This window comes from Rattus norvegicus, chromosome 17 (genome assembly GCF_021556685.1).
Source record: "Rattus norvegicus strain SHRSP/BbbUtx chromosome 17, alternate assembly SHRSP_T2T, whole genome shotgun sequence".
Taxonomy (NCBI): Eukaryota; Metazoa; Chordata; class Mammalia; order Rodentia; family Muridae; genus Rattus; species Rattus norvegicus.
The window spans coordinates 72633071-72654239 of record NC_141550.1 but is presented as its reverse complement, the minus strand read 5'-3'; the positions used below and the strand labels follow the sequence as shown (position 1 = coordinate 72654239).

Genomic DNA, 21169 nt, shown 5'->3' with positions numbered 1-21169 from the left:
ACTTGGGAGATTCTAATAAGGATGGATTATAAAAAAAATAGTGGTTTGGAATCATCGAGTAGCCTCTTTCCTTCTCTTCTCTCTCTGCCCTCGCTCTCTGCTCCCCTTCCCTTCTCTTTTCTTTTCTCTATGGAGTTTGGAATGAACCTAGCATTACACTCACACTAGACAAGGCGTTTGCCACTGAGCTGCATTCCAGCCTTTTAATTATCTTAAGAATTTCTCACTGATGAAAAGTTAGGGCTCTAGAGATGGCTCAGAGATGGCGAGTGCTGGTGGCCATTCCAGAGGTCCTGGGTTTGATCACCAACACCCACATGGCAGCTAACAGCTATCAGTAACTCCAGTCTCAGGGGACTGTATGCACTGCTCTGACGTCCATGGGTGACAGTCATGCATGTAGTGCACGACAAAGATGTAGAAAAGAAATACCTATAAATATAAAATCACAATAAAGAAATCACAGAAATTTAAAGCAGAACTTGTTCCAGGTTCCTCTTTATGTGTTCAAAGCTGCTTTTGCTTCTTTCCTCAAACTTCATTAGTTACTCATTACAAGGATAACTGTGGCAAGGTCAAGCATTTATTTGCTGTTCTGTGAATGAAGACAGAGCAGTATCTTCTCAGTTGGAAGACCGAGAAGCCATGAATTCTAAGCAGCAGACAGTGCGACTAAGTGATGGTCACTTCATCCCTGTACTGGGGTTTGGTACCTATGCACCTCGAGAGGTAATGATAACAGTTGGGCTTGAAGATTGCAACAGTGGGCTTAGGTAAACACAGCCATTGAATTTGCATTTGATTCTTCATGACTAACCTGGTTCTCTGTTTTAGCAGTATAGCGTTATTTCTCATGCAAGGAAAGGGCAGATGGCATTCAGTATCGGGGATTGACCCCAGAGCAGAGCCTCAGAATATTGTGGGTACTAGTTTTTCCTTCCATTTCTCTCCATCCCAATTAGCTAGAAAAAAAATGCAATCAAACCAGCAAGAGCCTGATAGACACTGATACTGAGGATATTTTGAAAAAGTGCTTATTGGGCCACTTGAAGTTTGTTTTTTTGTTGAGATGTACGCTTATACATTTCCCTGTTTTTAAAACTGTACCTTTCCATGTGCTCGGTGGTCTTAGATCAACTTGACTCAAGCTAAAGTCATTTGAGAGGAGGGTAGGTCAATTAAGAAAATACCTCCATAAGGTCAGGCTGTAGAGAATTTTCTAAATTGTGATTGATGTGAGAGCCCAGTCCTTTGTGGGTGATACCATCACTGGGCTGGTGGTCCCGAGTCCCATAAGAAAGCAAGCTGAGCAAGCCCAAAGGGGAGAACTGGCATGCAACACCCCTGCATTGCCTTTGCAATAGTTTCTTCCTCAAAGAGGAGTTTCTTGAGTTTCTGCCTTGACTTCCCTGAGTGACAGAGTGTGACACAAGAGTTTTAAGATGAAATAAACCCTTTTCTCTATAGTTTGCTTTTGGTCATGGTGTTTTATCATGGTGTTTTATCACATGAACAGAAACTTGAAGACTGGAGACAAAAATTCCACCATTTTTTCTAAATTGTCTCCAATTTTATATAATAAAATAAACTTTCTTATGTGCTTACTACATTACCATTTCATTCTCATCGTTTAACTAATGCAGTTCTGAATTTTTAAATTCAAATTTAGCCAACTAGACAAAAAACTTAATTTTTACTCCAATCACAATTCCTACAAAATAAGAAATTAAAACTTAACAGAGGGCATGTGAATGGATATGTTTTCTGTATGATGTTCTTAATTTCCTAGGTGTAGATCTCCTCTTTTTTGTAATTTTATTAAAATAGATCTACTTATTTATTTTGACTATTATTTCTTTTAAGATTTATTTATTTATTTTATGTATATGTGAGTGCACTATAGCTGTCTTCAGACACACCAGAAGAGGGCATCAGATCCCATTACAGATGGTTGTGAGTTACCATGTGGTTGCTAGGATTTGAACTCAGGACCTCTGGAAGAACAGTCAGTGCTCTTAACTGCTGAGTCATCTCTCCAGCCCCAAGATCTCTTTTTTTAAATATACAGCTTGCTGATAGTTTTAATATTTGTTATGCAGATAAAATGTCGGTGTAAAAGGCTTTATACCATACCACTATCTCAAGTTCCTTTTGACAAATGACTTTACATGATCCCTAGGCATCCTCAAATTTTATGTTACCTTGTTATTATAGAGGGCCGCTTTAACAATCGCCACCACAAGATGGCGCTGGCTTCCACTGCGCCCCACGTGGAAGGCCAGGATAGCTCCCGCCATTACAAGATGGTTCTGGCCTCCGCCGCGCCAGCCGACTTCCTTTCAGGAAGTTAACTGTGTGCGCATGTGCAAGAGTGCCTTCGTGCCAGGTCTTTGCCCACTCCGGGGTATGCCTTATGAGATCATGGGTAAGCGACCAATCAGGTGTGGATGCGCCGTGCTAGGGTGTATATAAGCCGCGCCATGCAGGCGCGCGGGGCTCTCCTTAAGATTTTAATAAAAGTTTGGCTGCCGCAGGGATTCGTATGTCCCCGCATGTTTTCTTGCAGGCGAGAGGTTGCGCGTGGGACATGTTATGATGTTGTTGACATCTTCTTATTTCATAACATAAGGATGGCAGTTTTCTGTGAACTGCTTGTGCAAACAGTAGGGTTCATGTGTCCGTGCTTTCATTTAGAATGCCATAAGTCAGGGTGGCTGTGTAACAAGTTATAAATGAACATCTTAGAAATGAAAACTGTAGATTGTTTCTATTTAAACACTTGCATTTTTGCAAATTCAGTGTTGGAGGCTTTGATTTATTCTCCGTGACTTCCCTGGGAGAAGGCTCATAGAGGATTCTACAGTGTTTCTTCTTTATGTGGTATCCTGTCCTTTTGTCCTGTACGAACTTCATGGCTTTACATACCTAAGGATTCTTCTAGCAAATATCAGTTCCTAGAGCACAAGTGGGAACTGCTAATGCCAATGATTAATCTGTAAATGATCAAACTAAAGTGGTTCCTGGGGTGCTTTGCTCTTGTGACTCAGTAGGAAAAATCAAGACAAACTTGGTTGCATTCTTCACTGCAAAAAGTCACCTCACTGAAGATAGGGAAACATGATGCTGAAAATGTTTCCTTTGTTCTTATGCCCTAAAAATTCTAAGTCATATCTAATTCTAAATGCTGCTTTTGGTTGCTTTTATAGGTACCTAAGAGTAAGGCTCTAGAAGCCACCAAAATAGCTATAGATGCTGGTTTCCGCCATATCGATTCTGCTGCTGTGTATCAGAATGAAAAGGAAGTAGGACTAGCCATCCGAAGCAAGATTGCAGACGGTACTGTGAAGAGAGAGGACATATTTTACACATCAAAGGTACCGAAGGGAATATAGCGTGCAAGCGGATGAACCATGATGCGTTGAAATAATCCTTCGCTGATTAGGCCAGCAAATGTTGGTGAACTAAACATAGACAAACTTGTGAGCTTCAGTTTCCTCATCTAAATTCATCAATGGAATGTTAGCAACCCTCTCGCCTGAGTTTCACTTCGACAGTGTCTGACTTAGAACGGGCAAGAAAACTGGCTTTTTTTAATTTCCTGGACGAATATAAACATTTCTCATTGCTCCGAAAACTATTTCCCTCTTTCATCAGTAAGATACAATAGTATAAGAAAGCACTTTCTGTGTTAAACGAGATACACGTAATTAATGTTCCTTCTTCTGTACCTAGGGAATAGTTGGATGGTCAATGTATTTTCCATTCAGACTTATAAATGAGACATAGATTCTTCCAATTTTGATTAACTAATCCTTTAGACTCTTATTTTCTTCAGTAAAAAATTTTGCTTTATAATTAGAACAAAAACACTAGAAAAAGTAAGAAGTATATAAAAGTATACTATTCATAAGTTACTAGCAGCTGTAGTCATTATTATTATGTACTGTATATAGTTGTGAATGTCATACTTTTCTGAGATTGATACCATCACCACAGAACACTGAGCAATATACTGAGTTACAATGTTATGATGGCTATAACGTTGTTGCACGTAATTTTAAAATGCACGCTTGCTCCTTGCCTGGTGCCGGCAAAAGCCATCTCACCCAGCCCCCACAGCTAACTTTGCTAAATGTCTAATGAGTGCCCTGCAGCTGGGCTGGGCCCATTCTCCTGCCCACCTGAGGCTCCTGGGATGGAAAACAACAGACAGCCTCAATATTTTAAAATCAGCCAGATAACACAATTGCTGGGTGAAGAATTTCCTATCCTAATCAAACAGTAGCCTTTTCCAACCTTTTCGGCCTCTGCCTATGGGAGAGGCTACATACTCTGAGAGACCTACATGTCTGTCACTTCCTATCCACTCCATAGCCTGGTCCAAGTTCTCTCTCCCTCTCTCTTTCCTCCTCTTGCACCTGGGCTTAGAAGGAATCCAACCTCATCCTTGCCCAGCAATTGACTTCTGCCATCTTTATTGATCAGTTAAAATGGGGAGAAGGTTCACATGGAATCACCCGGGTATGTGATCGACTCCTTGTTGGAACAGCCCCTTCTTGAGGAAGCAGAATTAGCGTCAAAACAGGGCAATCCACAACAATGGGGATAGTTCAGCTCAGTAAATGTCTAATGGCCCACTATTATCTGTATGGCTCATTGTTAACCAAAACTTTGTTATGGATCACATAACTATTGTGTTCTAGAATTATATTTTAGTGTTTGTTTCCCAAGTAATTTTCTATAAACTAAAGTTAAACATGTTCTTCATTTTAAATTTTTTTGTTGTTACAGAAAAGGATGATTTCAATGTGGAAGGTCAGACCATGTCAGCATTTTAATTTTTCTTACTCTAAGTCAAAAAAACCTTAGTGACAACACTTTGTTATGCCACTTCTTATTAAGAAGTAATTGAAATATAGAGACTGGAAATACCTACATCTCAGTATTAGATAATATTTTACAATCCTCCTAAATGCATGTTCTAGTAAAATTATTCAATAATCTAGTTTATAGGTTATCTTTCTTCCCCCATGTGTGATTTTAAAAATATTTATTTATTGTAAGTCTTGACTGCATGGCTGTCTGTGTACTGAGGCAGTCTCCAGAGAACAGAAGGGGGCATCAGATCCCCTATAATGAGAGTTAAGACGGGAAGAGAGTATCAGATCCCCTATAACTAGAGGTAAGACGGGAAGAGAGTATCAGATCCCCTATAACTAGAGGTAAGACAGAAAGAGAGTATCAGATCCCCTATAATGAGAGTTAAGACGGGAAGAGAGTATCAGATCCCCTATAACTAGAGTTAAGACGGGAAGAGAGTATCAGATCCCCTATAACTAGAGGTAAGACGGGAAGAGAGTATCAGATCCCCTATAACTAGAGGTAAGACGGGAAGAGAGTATCAGATCCCCTATAACTAGAGGTAAGACGGGAAGAGAGTATCAGATCCCCTATAACTAGAGGTAAGACGGGAAGAGAGTATCAGATCCCCTATAACTAGAGGTAAGACGGGAAGAGAGTATCAGATCCCCTATAACTAGAGGTAAGACGGGAAGAGAGCATCAGATCCCCTATAACTAGAGGTAAGATGGGAAGAGAGTATCAGATCCCCTATAACTAGAGTTAAGATGGGAAGAGAGTATCAGATCCCCTATAACTAGAGTGAAAGAAGACGGTGAACTACCATGTGGGGGCTGGGAACTAAATCCGGTTGTCTACAAGAGGAGCAAGTGCTCTCTCATTAACACTTCTCTCTAGCCCTCCATGGGTTATTTTGAGTTCGCACAATTTTATTCAGCTTCTCTATCTACAGACAGAGCAGCATTGCCTTTTGCTCAGGTAAAGGTTAGAGATGCTTGAAAGCACATGTGACAATTAGTGATTTCACCATGACCCATTTTACTGAAAAGACCTGAGACTCAAAATTAGCCCCAACTAACAATTCAGAGAGAGCAAATGCAGCCCACCCAGTTTTACTACTGGTAACACAATCTGTTATTTCACAAGGATGTCAAATGGATGTTTAGACCTAGAAGAGCACAAAGCATGGTATTCTAGAGAACAGTTGCTTCCTTTCTCCTGCTCTTCTATAAAGTGGCTGGGCATAGTGTTCTTGGGAAGCTTGTGACATTCAAGGATTATTTACATTAAAAACAGTAGTTAAGGGTGAGGTCAGAGTTCCTTCATATATGTTACCCAACCACAGCACATCATAATGTATGTGTAAGAAGAGTTGTAGAGTATTAGATGCTTAAAGTCTCTTATAAATTCAGTGAAATAAAAGTTTGATGACAAATTATTATTACTTGAAAGCTTTGGAGTTGAGTAATTTTCTAGATTAGCTGATAATGAATTAACACTGAAGAGAGTTTTGTGTCCTGTTCAGATGGGAAAATATCCAAGAAGAAGATGAATATTTTCTCCCTTGGCTGTCCATGTCATCCCAGTCTGTACGTTAGATAAAGTAACTCAGCAAACTCTGGAAATCCAGTAATTCAATGTCAAGATCCATTCTTTAACTTTTGAAGGTTTGGTGTACTTTTAATCATCCAGAACGGGTGCAGGTCTGCTTGGAACAGTCACTGAAGCAGCTCCAGTTGGAGTACGTGGATCTGTACCTCATCCATTTCCCAATGGCCCTGAAGGTATGCAGTTTGGATTACTGACAAATTTTCAGCTCTAATTTAGAAGTTTTCTGGTTGGTTGAATCCTATAAAGTTTAAAAACATAGTTTAGTTAATTTTAGAAAACATTCCAAAATGTTTTTATGCAAAGAGATGATAAGATTATGTAGCTGAAGAATCTAAGTCATGAAGAGCTTGGCATTCTAAGTACTCTTTAAAATGTCTCTGCGTCTCAATTCCTGTATTACTAGAAAATTGCTAGAGTTAGTTTAAAGTGGTTTTTATTTTATGTGTGTGTTTTGTGTGCATGTCTATCTTGTGCCTTGTCTGTACCTAGTACCCAATGAGTCCAAAAGATGGTATTAATTCCTGTGGGCTATAAACAGTTATGAAATGTCTCATGGGTGCTAGAAATTGAACTTCTATCCTCTGGAAGAGCAGCAAGTGCTCTTAGTCATTGAGCAATCCACTTCCATATTTGCTTAGTTTTTATTCGAGCAATTTCCATTGGTGACAAATTTAGCCTTGAGGTAGTTTGAAGTCCTAGTTCTTTGACATCTGTAGGATTCCCTGTATTTACATCATCAAAGCATTTTTAAATAAACCACTCTAGTGCTGGAGAGATGGGTCAGTGGTGGTTAAGAGCACTTTGTTCCATACACACACACACACACACACACACACACACACACACACACACACACACCAACAAACAAACGTAGAAAGAAAACAACAAAACAAAACCCAACAACCTTGTCTTCTCATCTTTTGTTCACTTAACCTTGTCTTCTCATCTTTTGTTCACTTAACCTTGTCTTCTCATCTTTTGTTCACTTAACCTTGTCTTCTCATCTTTTGTTCACTTACCAGGCCTTAAGCATGAGAAAGACTGATTGTTTAGAGTGGGCCAATAGTGGAATTTATTGTCGGTGGAAATCACTGCCACATTCTTGCCAAATTTCTAAGTGACAGTAGCATTGAACAGAAACATAAGTCAAGCAAGATAGTCTAAGTACCCAGAAATAATTTCTTTATTAAAACAAAGTTCTATTAAAAAGAACTGTGGCCCTCAAGGACATTCTTTACAACTCTACATTCCGAACACATGACAAGGATCACCCATCTGCCGGAAGTTCTAGTCATAATCCCCTCTTTAGGCCAGCTTTGTTATTGTGGGGACATACATTTCTTTGAGATATAACGTAACCTTTGTCTTTATTCCAGCCGGAAGAGGATCTTAAGGCAAAAGATGAGAATGAAAAATTATTATTTGATGTAGTGGATATCTGTGACACCTGGAAAGTGAGTACTGGGGTTGGAAAGCACAGCGGGAAGTACATCAAGGAAGTGGAGAGTCAGAACTTATGAGAGTGGAGTGTGCTGTTATAAAAACTAATACTCTTTACAAGGACTGGTTTACTTTAGATGTGGGAACCATGTGTGACTGCTATAAGAGAAACGAAGGGGAGGTTTACCTAAAATGACAATAAAGAATCTAATTGACTAGGGATAACACAGGACCCTTTTAATAAGTGACAGTATCATTTTCCTTACTGTTTTATTTTTCTTTAAGAATATTACCAAGAGGTTTAACTTTCATTTGGCATATTTTCTCTGTAGGCCATGGAGAAGTGCAAGGATGCAGGATTGGCCAAGTCCATTGGGGTGTCCAACTTTAACCGCAGGCAGCTGGAGAAGATCCTGAATAAGCCGGGGCTCAAGCACAGGCCTGTGTGCAACCAGGTGAGGACCCTCAGCCTCCCATATTTTCTGTTCATTACTTTCTTTCTCTGTTTCTGCCAAGTACCAAAGGGGATGGGGTGGGGGAATAACACTAGAAACTGAGTGAAGCTCTGAGATGATTCACTCCTTAGCACCTTTGAATTTTGCTGGTTTCTGCCACCAAAACACATTTACTGTGTCAGTGCCTTGTCCCCAGAACTATTTTTAGCAACATTAAGGGAAATAGTTAAAGGTTCTTTATTGCAAACTGTGATCTAAATCATACATATACTGGGAATATATTTTATATCCAAGTCTTGCGTCATATTTGAGAATCCATCAATGATTTTTGCCTAACTCAGTCAATTTTTATGGTTTGGAAAACATTTCATTTTTAACGACTTTGTTGACATTTCTTACCTGAGATATTCTTTCAAAAATTTAGTCTGGTAAAATTATTTCTGTAAGACAGAGTAAACTTTAATACTTTTCACAGTTGTTGTTTTGAGAAAGAAAGCTACTGTAGTGATTTCTACTGACTGGGGACTATAAATGCTCTGTGTGTGTTTATTTCTTATTTCTTCCATGTCCTTTCTTCCCTACGAATCCTCCCATATGCCCATTTTTCTCATTCAAATTAAGCATGTAAGTTCATTTTGATTAATTGGTGTTATCTACACATATGTATGCATGTTTGTACACACACACACACACACACACACACACACACACACACACACATATATATTCATGAACACAGCCTGCTCAGTCTGCATATACTTATATGTATATGTTTTAAGGACTGATTATTTGATACTACATAACTGATTGGTATGCCCTTCACTGGGGAAGAATATTTCTCCTACACCCAGAATTACTTAGTTATATGTAGTTCTTTTTGCATTTGAGTAAGAAATCATTGTTGTTATTTTTGCATGTACTTGGGTAGATTTAATTTTTTCTTTTAATATTGAGATATACATAAATGACACTATTGGGTTGTCCATAGAACTGTGTTTTGTTTTTTTTTTTTTTTTTTTTTTTTTTGCTTTCCCCTATAATGATTAACAATTTTTCTTTTTTGTTCTTTTATTTAGTAATCAAAACTCAGGGAGTCCATTCCCTGCCCCACATGTGAAATCAGTCATGACTCACCATAGCAAAAACAGGGATTTGTATCCATCTAGGAGGATTTAGAGCTCACTCAGCCCAGAAGTGTTACTTCTTCAATTGTCCACTTTAACATAAGTACTAATTTTAACTATGTAAATCTGGAGCAAGTAATGGATGGGAGACAGAAGAAGGTGAATAGGCTCGAGATATGTGACATATTTTATGAAAAATATATCTGAAATTTCTCAATATGTGCAATGAATATAAGATAACTAAATTACCTAATAATGGACCTACCAAAATGGATCAGTGGATAAAGGGTCATGTCTCCAAGCCCTTTGATTCTTAGAACCCCTTGGTAGAAGAAAAGAACTGATTCCACAAGTGGTCTTCTGACCACCACATGTTCACTATAGTATGCACACAAACATCTACCACTCCACAAAAATACATAAATAAATGCAAAATATACCTTACTATGAAGATGTTCATATGTTTTTGTACTCCTTCTCTTGCTTCTTCATATTTTGTCCCCCGCCCCCTTTGTTTGATGTATGAGGCATAGTCTTTATTTGTAGCCCAAGTTTGTCTGAAATTTATGATAGCTTAGAATGGCCTCAAGTTCATTGCAATCTTCCTGCTTCAACATTCTGAAATGCTGGGTTACGGGCATGCGCCACCACACCAGACCTGACAGAGATAGATTCATTTCAAACTTCATTAATTCAGCTGAACGATATTTTTAACATTTCTTTTTATTTTTTCATTGGGTGTAGAATTTTATATAAATTGGCACATTTCTATTTCATACATCTACAGGTAGAATGTCATCCTTATCTTAACCAGAGAAAACTTCTGGATTTCTGCAAGTCTAAAGACATTGTTCTGGTTGCTTATAGTGCTCTGGGAAGCCACCGTGAAACAAGATGGTAATATGGACCACGATAGTCAAACTGAAGAAAAACATTATTGTTGAATAAATATTTTTTATCTTATCATTTCTTATAAGTTGATCCTGAAATGAACTGGAAGCATGGAGAAATTTCATTTGGGGGAGAATAAAAGCCACAATGGCATTATAATTTCATACACCAGAAACCCTGGTCTATATATCAATCTTCCTATGTATTAGACATCTTCTAACAAATCAAAGAGTTAGGAAAAGCGATCTAACATTTCTACCTCTCTTCCAGTGTGGACAAGAGCCTTCCTGTTCTTTTGGCTGATCCAGTTCTTTGTGCCATAGCCAAGAAGTACAACCGGACTCCAGCCCTGATTGCCCTTCGTTATCAGCTGGAGCGTGGGGTTGTGGTCCTGGCTAAGAGTTTCACTGAGAAGAGGATAAAAGAGAATATGCAGGTGATGAGTTGCTGTGGGTGTTAGGTCCTGTGGACTTTGTTGATGATCCTATAACTCTAGTCAGTCTTTCTAACATTTCCTGTGCACCTGTGCTTTAAGGGCATTTCCAAGGCCCTAAATCCTCTTCCACAGAAAGACCACAGTAAGACCTTCAGTAAGATTTTATCTCAGCATTACATTGGAGACTTAACCTTAAGTGAGTGGCATGTTTTTTTTCCTTCATTTTCTGAAATGAAGCCACTGAGACTAGGTGACTTTCATTCTTTAAATTATATGTGATTTATTTTATACTTTCCTGTATACAGTCATATTTTAACATTCTGGTCTTTAATCACTTTGAATGTGTTTTATGCCAACTCTTTTTTCCCCACATCGCGGCTTCTTTGAGAATGATTGTCTGCTCATTTCAAATAGGGGATCCTGTCTTCCATTCACACCAGTAGTGCTAAAATCAACACACACCTATTTATAGGATCTTTATGTAAAGTCACTAATATAGCTTATTAGTTTATGGTTAGAGATCTGTGTGGATGGTCAGATCACAGCCAGGCTGTTCTCATCTTGGCCAGGCTCTTATTCTGCAGTGAAGTTGCTCACACATTTGATGTGATGTCTGCTCCAAGGTACAGACTTCACTGCCCTTCCTGGAGCTAGTCTTTCCTCTCTGTACTGTTATTATTCTGCTGGTCAGTGCCCTCACATTGTACAATCCCCAAGTTGTTTCTGAATTCTATACAATGTTTTCATGTCTAACCTTATATTAGGTACAGCATTCCTTCTCAAAATACAACTGAGACTCAAGATGTGTGGCTACAATTCTTCCACATCCTAATGTGGACGGCACTACATCCATTAATTATAGAGCGAATCTTGGAAGACACAAATAAGAGATGTTCTTGTAGCCTATTTCTTTTCTTTTCCTTTCTTTTCTTTTCTTTTTTCTTTCTCTTGCATTCAGTGAGTTCACTGGTCTTACATTGTGCTTTTGTTGAAATGCCTCATTCCAAAATGTCCCATTTCCCCATTGCTCTAAATTAAATATTACCATGAATAGGGATTCCTTCTCAGATTCTTCATGGCTGCCCTGCTGACCTCGTTTCCTTCTCCCTCCCTATCCTTCCCTCCCTCCCCCTCCCTCCCCCTCTCCTCTCTTCTCTTCTCCTCTCCTTTCCTCTCCTCTCCTCTCCTCCCCCTTCCCCTCCTCTCCCCTGTTCTCTCTCTCTCTCTCTCTCTCTCTCTCTCTGTCTCTCTCTCTGTCTCTCTGTCTCTGTCTCTCTCTCTGTCTCTCTCTGTCTCTCTCTCTCTCTCTCTCTCTCTCTCTCTCTCTCTCTCTCTCTCTCTGGTGGTTGACTGGTGTTAAGCTTCCCTGCATGAAACACTCCCAAATTCTTCCCCATTACCTTCACAAAAGACCACCCTCTGTGCATTCCAGCTTATTCTTAAGTTTGACCAGATTTACTCTTTATCATTGCACATTTTGACTAAAACACACCTACAATTTAGAAATGGATAAAAGGTTGATTGTCAATGAGCCTATTTCTAAACTCATTTTTACCATTGATTAGTGTGCCTCCTCTTAGTAATGAGTCCATCTTCCAGATGTCCTAACTCTCACTTTTACACTAACCTATATAGGTCTTGGTTATTCTCTATGGATTATTCTGTTATAGGATTTTTCAATTAATCTGCCAGTTTCCCCTCAGGAGATTTAAGGATTTGTTTGTCAAGGTTGACATTGCGTTGACCTTGTTTATTATTTTGGAGGCTGTGGTTGTTTGACAGTATTCAGAGGTTATAATAATAATAATAATAATAATAGAATTTTCCTATTATTCTTGTGGTTTTCTGTATGAATTGCTAACTTCTATAAGTTTCAAACCAATGAACTTGTACTTATTCTTTTCTCTTATTGAATCAGAGAAAACACTTTTTATTGATAGCTTTCTGTTGTTCATTAGCTGCCAAATGTGCAAAAGAGATAAAGGAATTTTGAAAGAAGTGCCCGTTACTTATGATTAATCTTAAGGAATTTTGATCATGTTTTTTCTCAGTGTTGGAACTCAGAGAACTTTTGGTTCCATGAGCCCATTTGTTTCCATTTGTTAACAATAGTAGACCAAAATGTTGATTAAGTTGATTTTATAATCACATTTATAAAAGGCAAGTTTTCTTGATGGCACGTCTTTGTTTTTTGAAGATTAGTTGTTAATACTTACAGAAATCTTACTTTGACTTACATTAAAATGATATTTTTATATCCTGCTTGGTCACCTTTTAGGCATGGAATAAAACTGTGTTAAGGAGACTCTCTACTTGGGGTCAGCCACCACTTCCTGCTCTTACTGTCTTTCTGCCTGTCTTCCACATAGATTACTGAGCCCTTAGGGGAGGAGTTTAATGAAAAGTCTCTCAAACAGGACTGTGTTCCCAAGTCTTTCACTGTGTGCACACTGAACAATTCTGGATCACCATGTTAATTAGCATCAACTTCATGAAGCCTCTCTTATGATGGATGGGTAATATTTTGTTCTTTGGGTCTAGAAATGTATCACTATCAGTAATTCGATTGCCATATTTTAGCCACGAGGACTGAAGTATATATAAATTCACAGAGACTATCAAAACATGAAAAGATCTGCACAGGTTTAGGCCAGAAAAATAAAACTTCAGAATTAAAATGGGGGAGCAGATTACAAGTCTCACTCCTAACCGATTAGAAACTCTTTGCCACTGACACTCGGTGGAAAAGAATCAGTTTTCTCCAAGGAATATCAACTACACACCAAGCCCAGGAATAATTGACACAAAATGAACTCTATGTTTTTTTTCCTGATATTTTGTCTTGATATTTTTAAAAGTTTTTTTTTAAAAAAGATTTATTTATTGTATGTGAGTACACAGTAGCCATCCTTAGACACACCAGAAGAGGGCATCAGACCACATTGTAGATGGTTGTAAGCCACCATGTGGTTGCTGGGATTTGAACTCAGGATCTCTGGAAGAGCAGTCACAGTCAGTGCTCTTAACTACTGAGCCATCTCTCCAGCCCTGTTTTGATATTTTTTGTCTTATTAAATTCTATTTTATTATTTATTTATTTATTTATTTATTTATTTATTTATAGAGATGAAATTAGGTAGGTAAGGAGGGGAGAGGAATTTGAAAAATACTGGGGAAGGGGAAGTGTGATACAAACTATTGCATGAAAAATTTTAAATCAAAGAATTTTTTTATCAATGACAACTACTGAATTATGTTAATTATTTAAACTACTTAGAGCCGAGTTTGTTTTGAACCTACTAAGAACATGATTAAGATCACACTTGGAATTACAGTGGGTTTGTTCCTTCTTCAACTCACTTGCTAACACTTTCATATATGAGGCTGTGCATTTCAATTCAGGAATTAATTTCTAAAATCTCTCTCATATACTTTATTATTTATTTTATTTATTTACATTTCAAATGTTCTTCTTCCTGTCCCCCCTCTATGAGCCACTCCATCCCCTCACCCCTTTCTTCACCTCTAAGAGGGTGCTTCCCCACCCATCCACCCACTTCTGCCTTACCTGTCTAGTATCACCTTTTCTGGGGCATCAGGTCTCCACAGGACCAAGTGCATCCCCTCCCACTGAGGCCAGACAAGGCAGGCTGGGGCCATGAACTAGCCCAGGTATACTCTTTGGTTGGTGGCTTATTCCCTGGGAGCTCTGAGGGGTCCAATTAGTTGATGCTATTGTTTTTCCTATGAGGTTGCCCTCCCTTTCAACTTCTTCAGTCCTTCCTCTAACTCTTCAATAGGAGTCCCCAGGCTCAGTCCAATGGTTAACTGTAAGTATCTGTATCTATCTTAGTCAGGAGCTATCAGAGACTCTCAGAGGACAGCCATGTCAGGCTCCTGTCTGCAAGCGCTTCTTGGCATCAGCAATAGTGTCGGGGTTTGGTGTCTGTGGGTGGGATGGATCCCAAGGTGGGACAGTCTCTGGATGGCCTTTCTTTCAATCTCTGCTCCTCTGTTTGCCCCTGAATTTCCCTTAGACAGGAAATTTTAAGATGGATGGGTGGTCCCATCCTTCAACTGGGGCCCATGTCTAGCTACCGGAGGTAGTCTCTTCAGCTTCAATCTCCCCACTGCTATGTATTTTAGCTAATGTTATCCCCATTGGGTTCTGGTAACCTGTCACATCCCTGGTATCTGGAACTTTATAGTAGTTCTCTAATGGGTTACCTCAGTCAGGATGATATTTTCTAGTTCCATCCATTTGCCTGCAAAATTCATGAAGTCTCATTTTTAATAGCTGAAAAGTCCAATGTATAAATGTACCAGATTTTGTGTATCCATTCTTCAGTTGAGGGATATCTGGGTTGTTTCCAGCTTCTGCTATTATAAATAAGACTGCTATGAACATAGTGGAGCATGTGTCCTTGTGATATGTTGGAGCATATTTTGGATGTATGCCCCAAAATGGGATAGCTGGGTCTTTAGGTATAACTATTTTCCATTTTTCTGAGGAACCCAAGGATTGATTTCCAGAGTGGATGTGCCAGTTTGCAATCTAACCAGCAATGGAGTGTTCCTCTTTCTCCACATCCTTGCCAACATTTGTTGCCACCTGAGGTTTTGATCTGAGCTATTCTGATTGGTGTGAGGTGGAATTTCATGGTCGTTTTGATTTGCCTTTCCCTGATAACTAAGGATGTTAAACATTTCTTTAGGTGCTTCTCAGCCATTTGAGATTCCTCTGTTAAGAATTATCTGTTTATCTCTGTCACCCATTTGTAAGTTGGGTTATTTGGTTTTCTGGAAACTAACTTTCTGAGTTCTTTGTATATTTTGGATATTAACCCTCTCTCAGATGTAGGGTTAGTGAAGACTTTTTTCCCAGTCTGTAGGTTGCCGTTTTGTCCTATTAACAGTTTCCTTTGATTTACAAAAGCTTTTCAGTTGCACGAGGTCTCATTTGTCAATTTTTGATCTTAGAGTCTGGGCCATTGGTATTTTGTTCAGGAAATGTTCTCCTGTGCCAGTGTGTTCAAGGCTGTTTCCCACTTTCTCTTCTATTAGATTCAGTGTATCTGGTTTTATGTTGACATCCTTGAACCTCTTGGACTTGAGCTTTGAACAAGGAGATAAGTATGGATCACTTTGCTTTCTTCAAAAGGCAGCACTGTTATCACTATTGCTCTGGAATACAGCTTGAGGTCAGGGATGGTGATTCCCCAAGACGTTCTCTTATTGTTGAGAGTAGTTTTCGCTATCCTGAGTTTTTTTGTTATTCCATATGAATTAGAGAATTGCTCTTGCTATCTCTTTGAAGAATTTAATTGGAATTTTGATGGGGATTGCTTTTGGTAAGACGGCCATTTTCACTATGTTAATCATACTGATTCATGAGCATGGACGATTTTCCCATTTCTGAGGTCCTCTTCCATTTCTTTCTTCAGAGACTTGAAGTTCTTGTCATACAGACCTTTCACTTGCTTGGTTAGAGTTACACCAAAATATTTTATATTATTTGTGATTATTCTGAAGGGTAGTATTTCCCTAATACCTCTCTCAGCCCATTTATCCTTTGTATAGAGGAAGGCTACTTTCACATATGGTATTCATCACTTAAATGCTTTGGTGAATATGTTTTTACTTCCTTGAATATATTAAATAGTTTATACATTTAGTGTGATGCATTTGTAATAGACAGACTGGCAAACATGCAATATAAATATCACAATCAAGTTCCTTTTTATGTGATAGGTTTTTGAATTTCAGTTGACTTCAGAAGACATGAAAGTCCTTGATGGCCTAAATAAAAATATCCGTTACATGAGTGGTTCTAGGTAAGTAATTTGTTTTTAATTAATTTTTATTAATTAATTAATTATTTATTTATTTACAATCCAAATGTTGCCCCCTTCCTGGTCCCCCCTCAAAGAGTTCTTCCTCACCTTCCAACTTTCTTAACTTCTGAGAAAGTGCCCTTGTATATTCCCACCTTGAGCCATCATGTCCCTACAAGAGACTTAGGTGCATCTTTTCCCATTGAGGCCAGACAAGGCAATCATCTGCTACATAGTGCTGGGGACTTTGGATAGCCAGTGTGTGTTCTTTGGTTGGTAACTTAGTCCCTAGGACTTCGAGGGGTCCAGGTTAGTTGACACTGTTGGTCTTCTGATGGGGCTGCCGAACCCTCCAGTTCCTTCAATCCTTCCTATAACTCTTCCATAGGGATCCCAATCTCCATCCAATACTTCACTGTGAGTATCTACATCTGTCTCCATCAGCTGCTGTATAGAGCCTCTCAAAGGACAGCCATGCTAGTCTCCTGTCTGCAACATAGCATCAGTAATAATGTTAGGGTTTAGTGCTTGTCCATTGGATGGATCCCAAGTTGGTCTAGTCATTTCTTCAGTATCTGCTCCGTTTTTGTCCCTGAATTTCTTTTAGATGGAACAATTTTGGGTCATAAGCTTTTTAGGTGGTTTGGTGTCTCTAACCCTCTACTGGCGTCCTGTCTGAATACTAGAGGGGGACCATTCAGGTTCCATATCCCCATTGTTGAGCATTTCAGGCTAAGGTCACCCACATGGAGTCCTTGGAGGTTTCCCAATCCCAAGTCTCTGGGATTTCCTTGAGGTCCCCCCATTCCCCCACCTCTGGCAGCTGCATATTTCCACCCATTCTCCTGGCCCTTAGTAAATATATTTCAGTCCAGCGTTTTTCCTCAGATGAATATAATATAACTGTTAGTAGTTTCCTTAATTTAAAGAAGAAGTCAGAGACAACATTAACCAGACAAAAAAGAGACAAAAGGTTTAGCAATTATTTCTAGCCTGCTGTGAATTCTGTCCTCTGTGACCTGAGCAGGATGTGTGGAGTCTCCTCCTGTTGAAGCATTTCCAATTCATGTCATGTATCCTATCACTTGTTTATTATTAAATAATGTCACTAATTATTTTAAAATGTGTGGTCATCATCCTGTTGTCTGTGATATTTCCTCCTGGTGAAATTGTTTATTTAATTCAGGCAATTTAATGTTTGCAATGGATTGAAGATTCTCAATTCAGAGACGTCATCACTGTGTTTGTGTTAACAATGTCTGGCTTAATGAATTCTATAGCTCATTTGGTATTGGTTTTCTAGAATATCAAGATCTCAATGTTGAAGATTAAGAAGTTATAGAGAATAAGATTATAGCCAACACTAGCATGTAGAAGACAGATCCTTCTGATGAAGAACTTGTAACTAACAAGAAATTTTACTCTTCCTTGATTCTACATATATCTTATAAATTTGAGGTAGAAAAAGTATATGTATAGTGGTTTATATAAATGTACACATATACTTTCTGTATAATATTATACACACACACATATATATATATGTAAAATTAACAAAGAAAGAATGTAATATATATTTCTTCTATAGTGGAAAATTACTTCTAAAAGTACATAAATATGAGAATTTATGAAACTTGATAAGCTTAATGAATAATGCTATATAACAAAAATTTTTAGTACATTTTATCATCATGAATACTTTTATTATTGTAATCAATTGTAACATTCATGTGAAAAATTAACAAGTAATCATATTGTATTTCTTTATAGCTTGTTTTACTATTACTGAGTGGTGATCATCTATCATCTTCTTGGATACAACATTTTACCATATACGGTCATCTTCAGGTTATGTTCTGTGTGCTGCCTTGTATGATATGTGCCTAGTGTATATCTGTGTGAGTGAGTGAGAGCACACAAGTCTTCCATTGCCTGCATCCGGTGGTCAGAAGTCAATGCTGGATGACTTCTTGGCCTTTCATCTTGTTTAAGGAAGAGCATCTTGTTTCTACCGTGTATTCCAGGCTGCCTGCGGGTTTTCAGGAAAATGCCTGTCTCCACTTCCCATCCCACCGTGGAGATCGATTACTGATGAATGAATGCCACCATGCCTAGCTTGGTATATGTGTTCTAAGGATCCAAACGCATATAATATAGTTGTACCAAAAGCATTTTTTTTCCCACTCAACCACATCTCCAGTGCATTTTTCTACTTCTGAATCAGAACTAGGATAGTGGATACAGTAGACAGCTAGCAAGTAATTGATCAATTAGGAAAATGAAATGAAAATGATACCATTCATCTGTACCTCCCTGAAGTGTTTCTTAGTATGGGATGTGCAACTTGGTTTCTTCTTTTCAAAACAAGGCGATCAATCTTTATTTTTATTAAGAAATTGTAATTAAGAGAACTGAGTGCTTTTTATGATAGATGTGCATTTGACTCTCTGTTTTCTGTGTCTCAGGAAAAGGAGCATGATATGAATTTAGTTTTTGTTCAATCATTTCTAAAATAATGCTTAAGGTAGATGCTATGAATTGCTAGAAAATACTTTTGTGTATTTTCATACTCATAACAATTTCATAGTAGTCACTAAATCTAATATGATTTACTTGTCTTTCTAGATTCCAGGGCCACCCTGATTTTCCATTTTTGGATGAATATTAACATGGAGGTCTGTGTTGTGCTTTATGCCAGAAGTCACTGCATGAAAAGAGTATAGAGGATGGGTCCTCTCAAAAAGGGATGATTACATATCACTCTAATCCATGCTTATGAGCAATTCTGCTTCTACTGAATCTACAAGCAAGGAAGCAAAAACTATTTATTTCTCCTTTCTGAAAAATAAAAGAATCATTTTCTTTAGCATTTATCGGTGCCAGTTCATATTATTCATATATTTTAACTTATCCTGACCCTTTTAGATCCTGGAAGGATTTGCTTAGAAATGTGTGTGTAGGGATTGCCACGATAAAAGACATTTTACAAACATATCTGACATAATGGTGAACAGGATTTTCATCTTCTAGGAAGTAGCAGTGAGCAAGTGGGTTGTTTCCAGCTTCTGGCTACTATGAATAAAGCTGCTATGAATATAGTTGAGCAAGTGTCCGTGTGGGATGGTGGAACACCTTTTGGGTATGTGCCCAGGAATCATATTAGTTGAGTCTTGAAGTAGAACTATGACCAGTTTGTAGAGAAACCACCAATTTGATTTCTAAAGTGGTTGTACCAGCTTGCACTCCCACCAGCAATGGAGGAGTGTTCCTCTCGCTCCACACCCTTGCCAGCATGTGCTACCACTTGAGTTTTTGATCTCAGTGATTCTGATGGGGGTAAGATGGAGTCTCAGAACTGTTTGGATTTTGGTTTCTCTGATGACTAAGGACTTTAAACATTTCTTTAAGAGCTTTTCAGCCATTTGAGATTCTTCTGTTAAGAAACATCTTTAGGGGTTGGGGATTTAGCTCAGTGGTAGAGTGCTTGCCTAGGAAGCGCAAGGCCCTGGGTTCGGTCCCCAGCTCCGAAAAAAAGAACCAAAAAAAAAAAAAAAAGAAACATCTTTAGTCATAAGGGAAATGGAAATCAAAACAACCCTGAGATTTCACCTCACACCAGTGAGAATGGCTAAGATCATAAACTCAGGTGACAGCAAATGCTGGTGAGGATGTGGAGAAAGAGGAACACTCCTCCATTGTTGGTGGGATTGCAGACTGGTACAACCAATCTGGAATTCAGTCTGGAGGTTCCTCAGAAAATTGGACATTGAACTGCCTGAGGATCCAGCTATACCTCTCTTGGGCATATACCTAAAAGATGCTCTAACATACAACAAAGACACATGCCCACTATGTTCATAGCAGCCTTATTTATAATAGCCAGAAGCTGGAAAGGAGCCAGATGCCCTTCAACAGAGGAATGGATACAGAAAATGTGGTACATCTACACAATGGAATGCTACTCAGCTATCAAAAACAATGACTTTATGAAATTCATAGGCAAATAGATGGAACTGGAAAATATCATCCTGATTGAGGTAACCCAATCACAGAAAAACTCACATGGTATGCACTCATTGATAAGTGGCTATTAGCCCAAATGCTCAAATTACCTTAGATGCACAGAACACATGAAACTCAAGAAGGATGACCAAAATGCAAATGCTTTACTCCTTCTTTAAAAGGGGAAGAAGAATACCCTTGGGAGGGAATAGGGAGGCAAAGTTTAGAACAGAGGCAGAAGGAACACCCATTCAGAGCCTGCCCCACATGTGGCCCATACACATACAGCCACCAAACTAGATGAGATGGATGAAGCAAAGAAGTGCAGGCTGATAGGAACTGGATGTAGATCTCTTCTGAGAGACACAGCCAGAATACAGCAAATACATAGGCGAATGCCAGCAGCAAACCACTGAACTGAGAACGGGACCCCAGTTGAAGGAATAAGAGGAAGGACTGGAAGAGCTTGAAGGGGCTCGAGACCCCCTATGAACAACATTGCCAACTAACCAGCGC

The 21169-nt window shown here is 38.7% G+C and overlaps 1 protein-coding gene across 5 annotated transcripts; it reads left to right on the top strand.

Annotated features, from left to right (window-relative positions):
* The first annotated feature begins 587 nt into the window (after window positions 1–587).
* On the top strand, window positions 588–19520 carry Akr1c1 (aldo-keto reductase family 1, member C1). 5 transcript variants are annotated; one of them, XM_087590768.1, is made up of 10 exons: window positions 588–729; window positions 3207–3374; window positions 6528–6644; window positions 7848–7925; window positions 8244–8366; window positions 10278–10387; window positions 10652–10817; window positions 16569–16651; window positions 19117–19175; window positions 19277–19520. In XM_087590768.1, the coding sequence occupies exons 1-9, from the start codon at window positions 646–648 to the stop codon at window positions 19133–19135; spliced, it is 948 nt and encodes a 315-aa protein (XP_087446894.1). In that variant the 5' UTR covers window positions 588–645; the 3' UTR covers window positions 19136–19175; window positions 19277–19520.
* Window positions 19521–21169: the final 1649 nt, after the last annotated feature.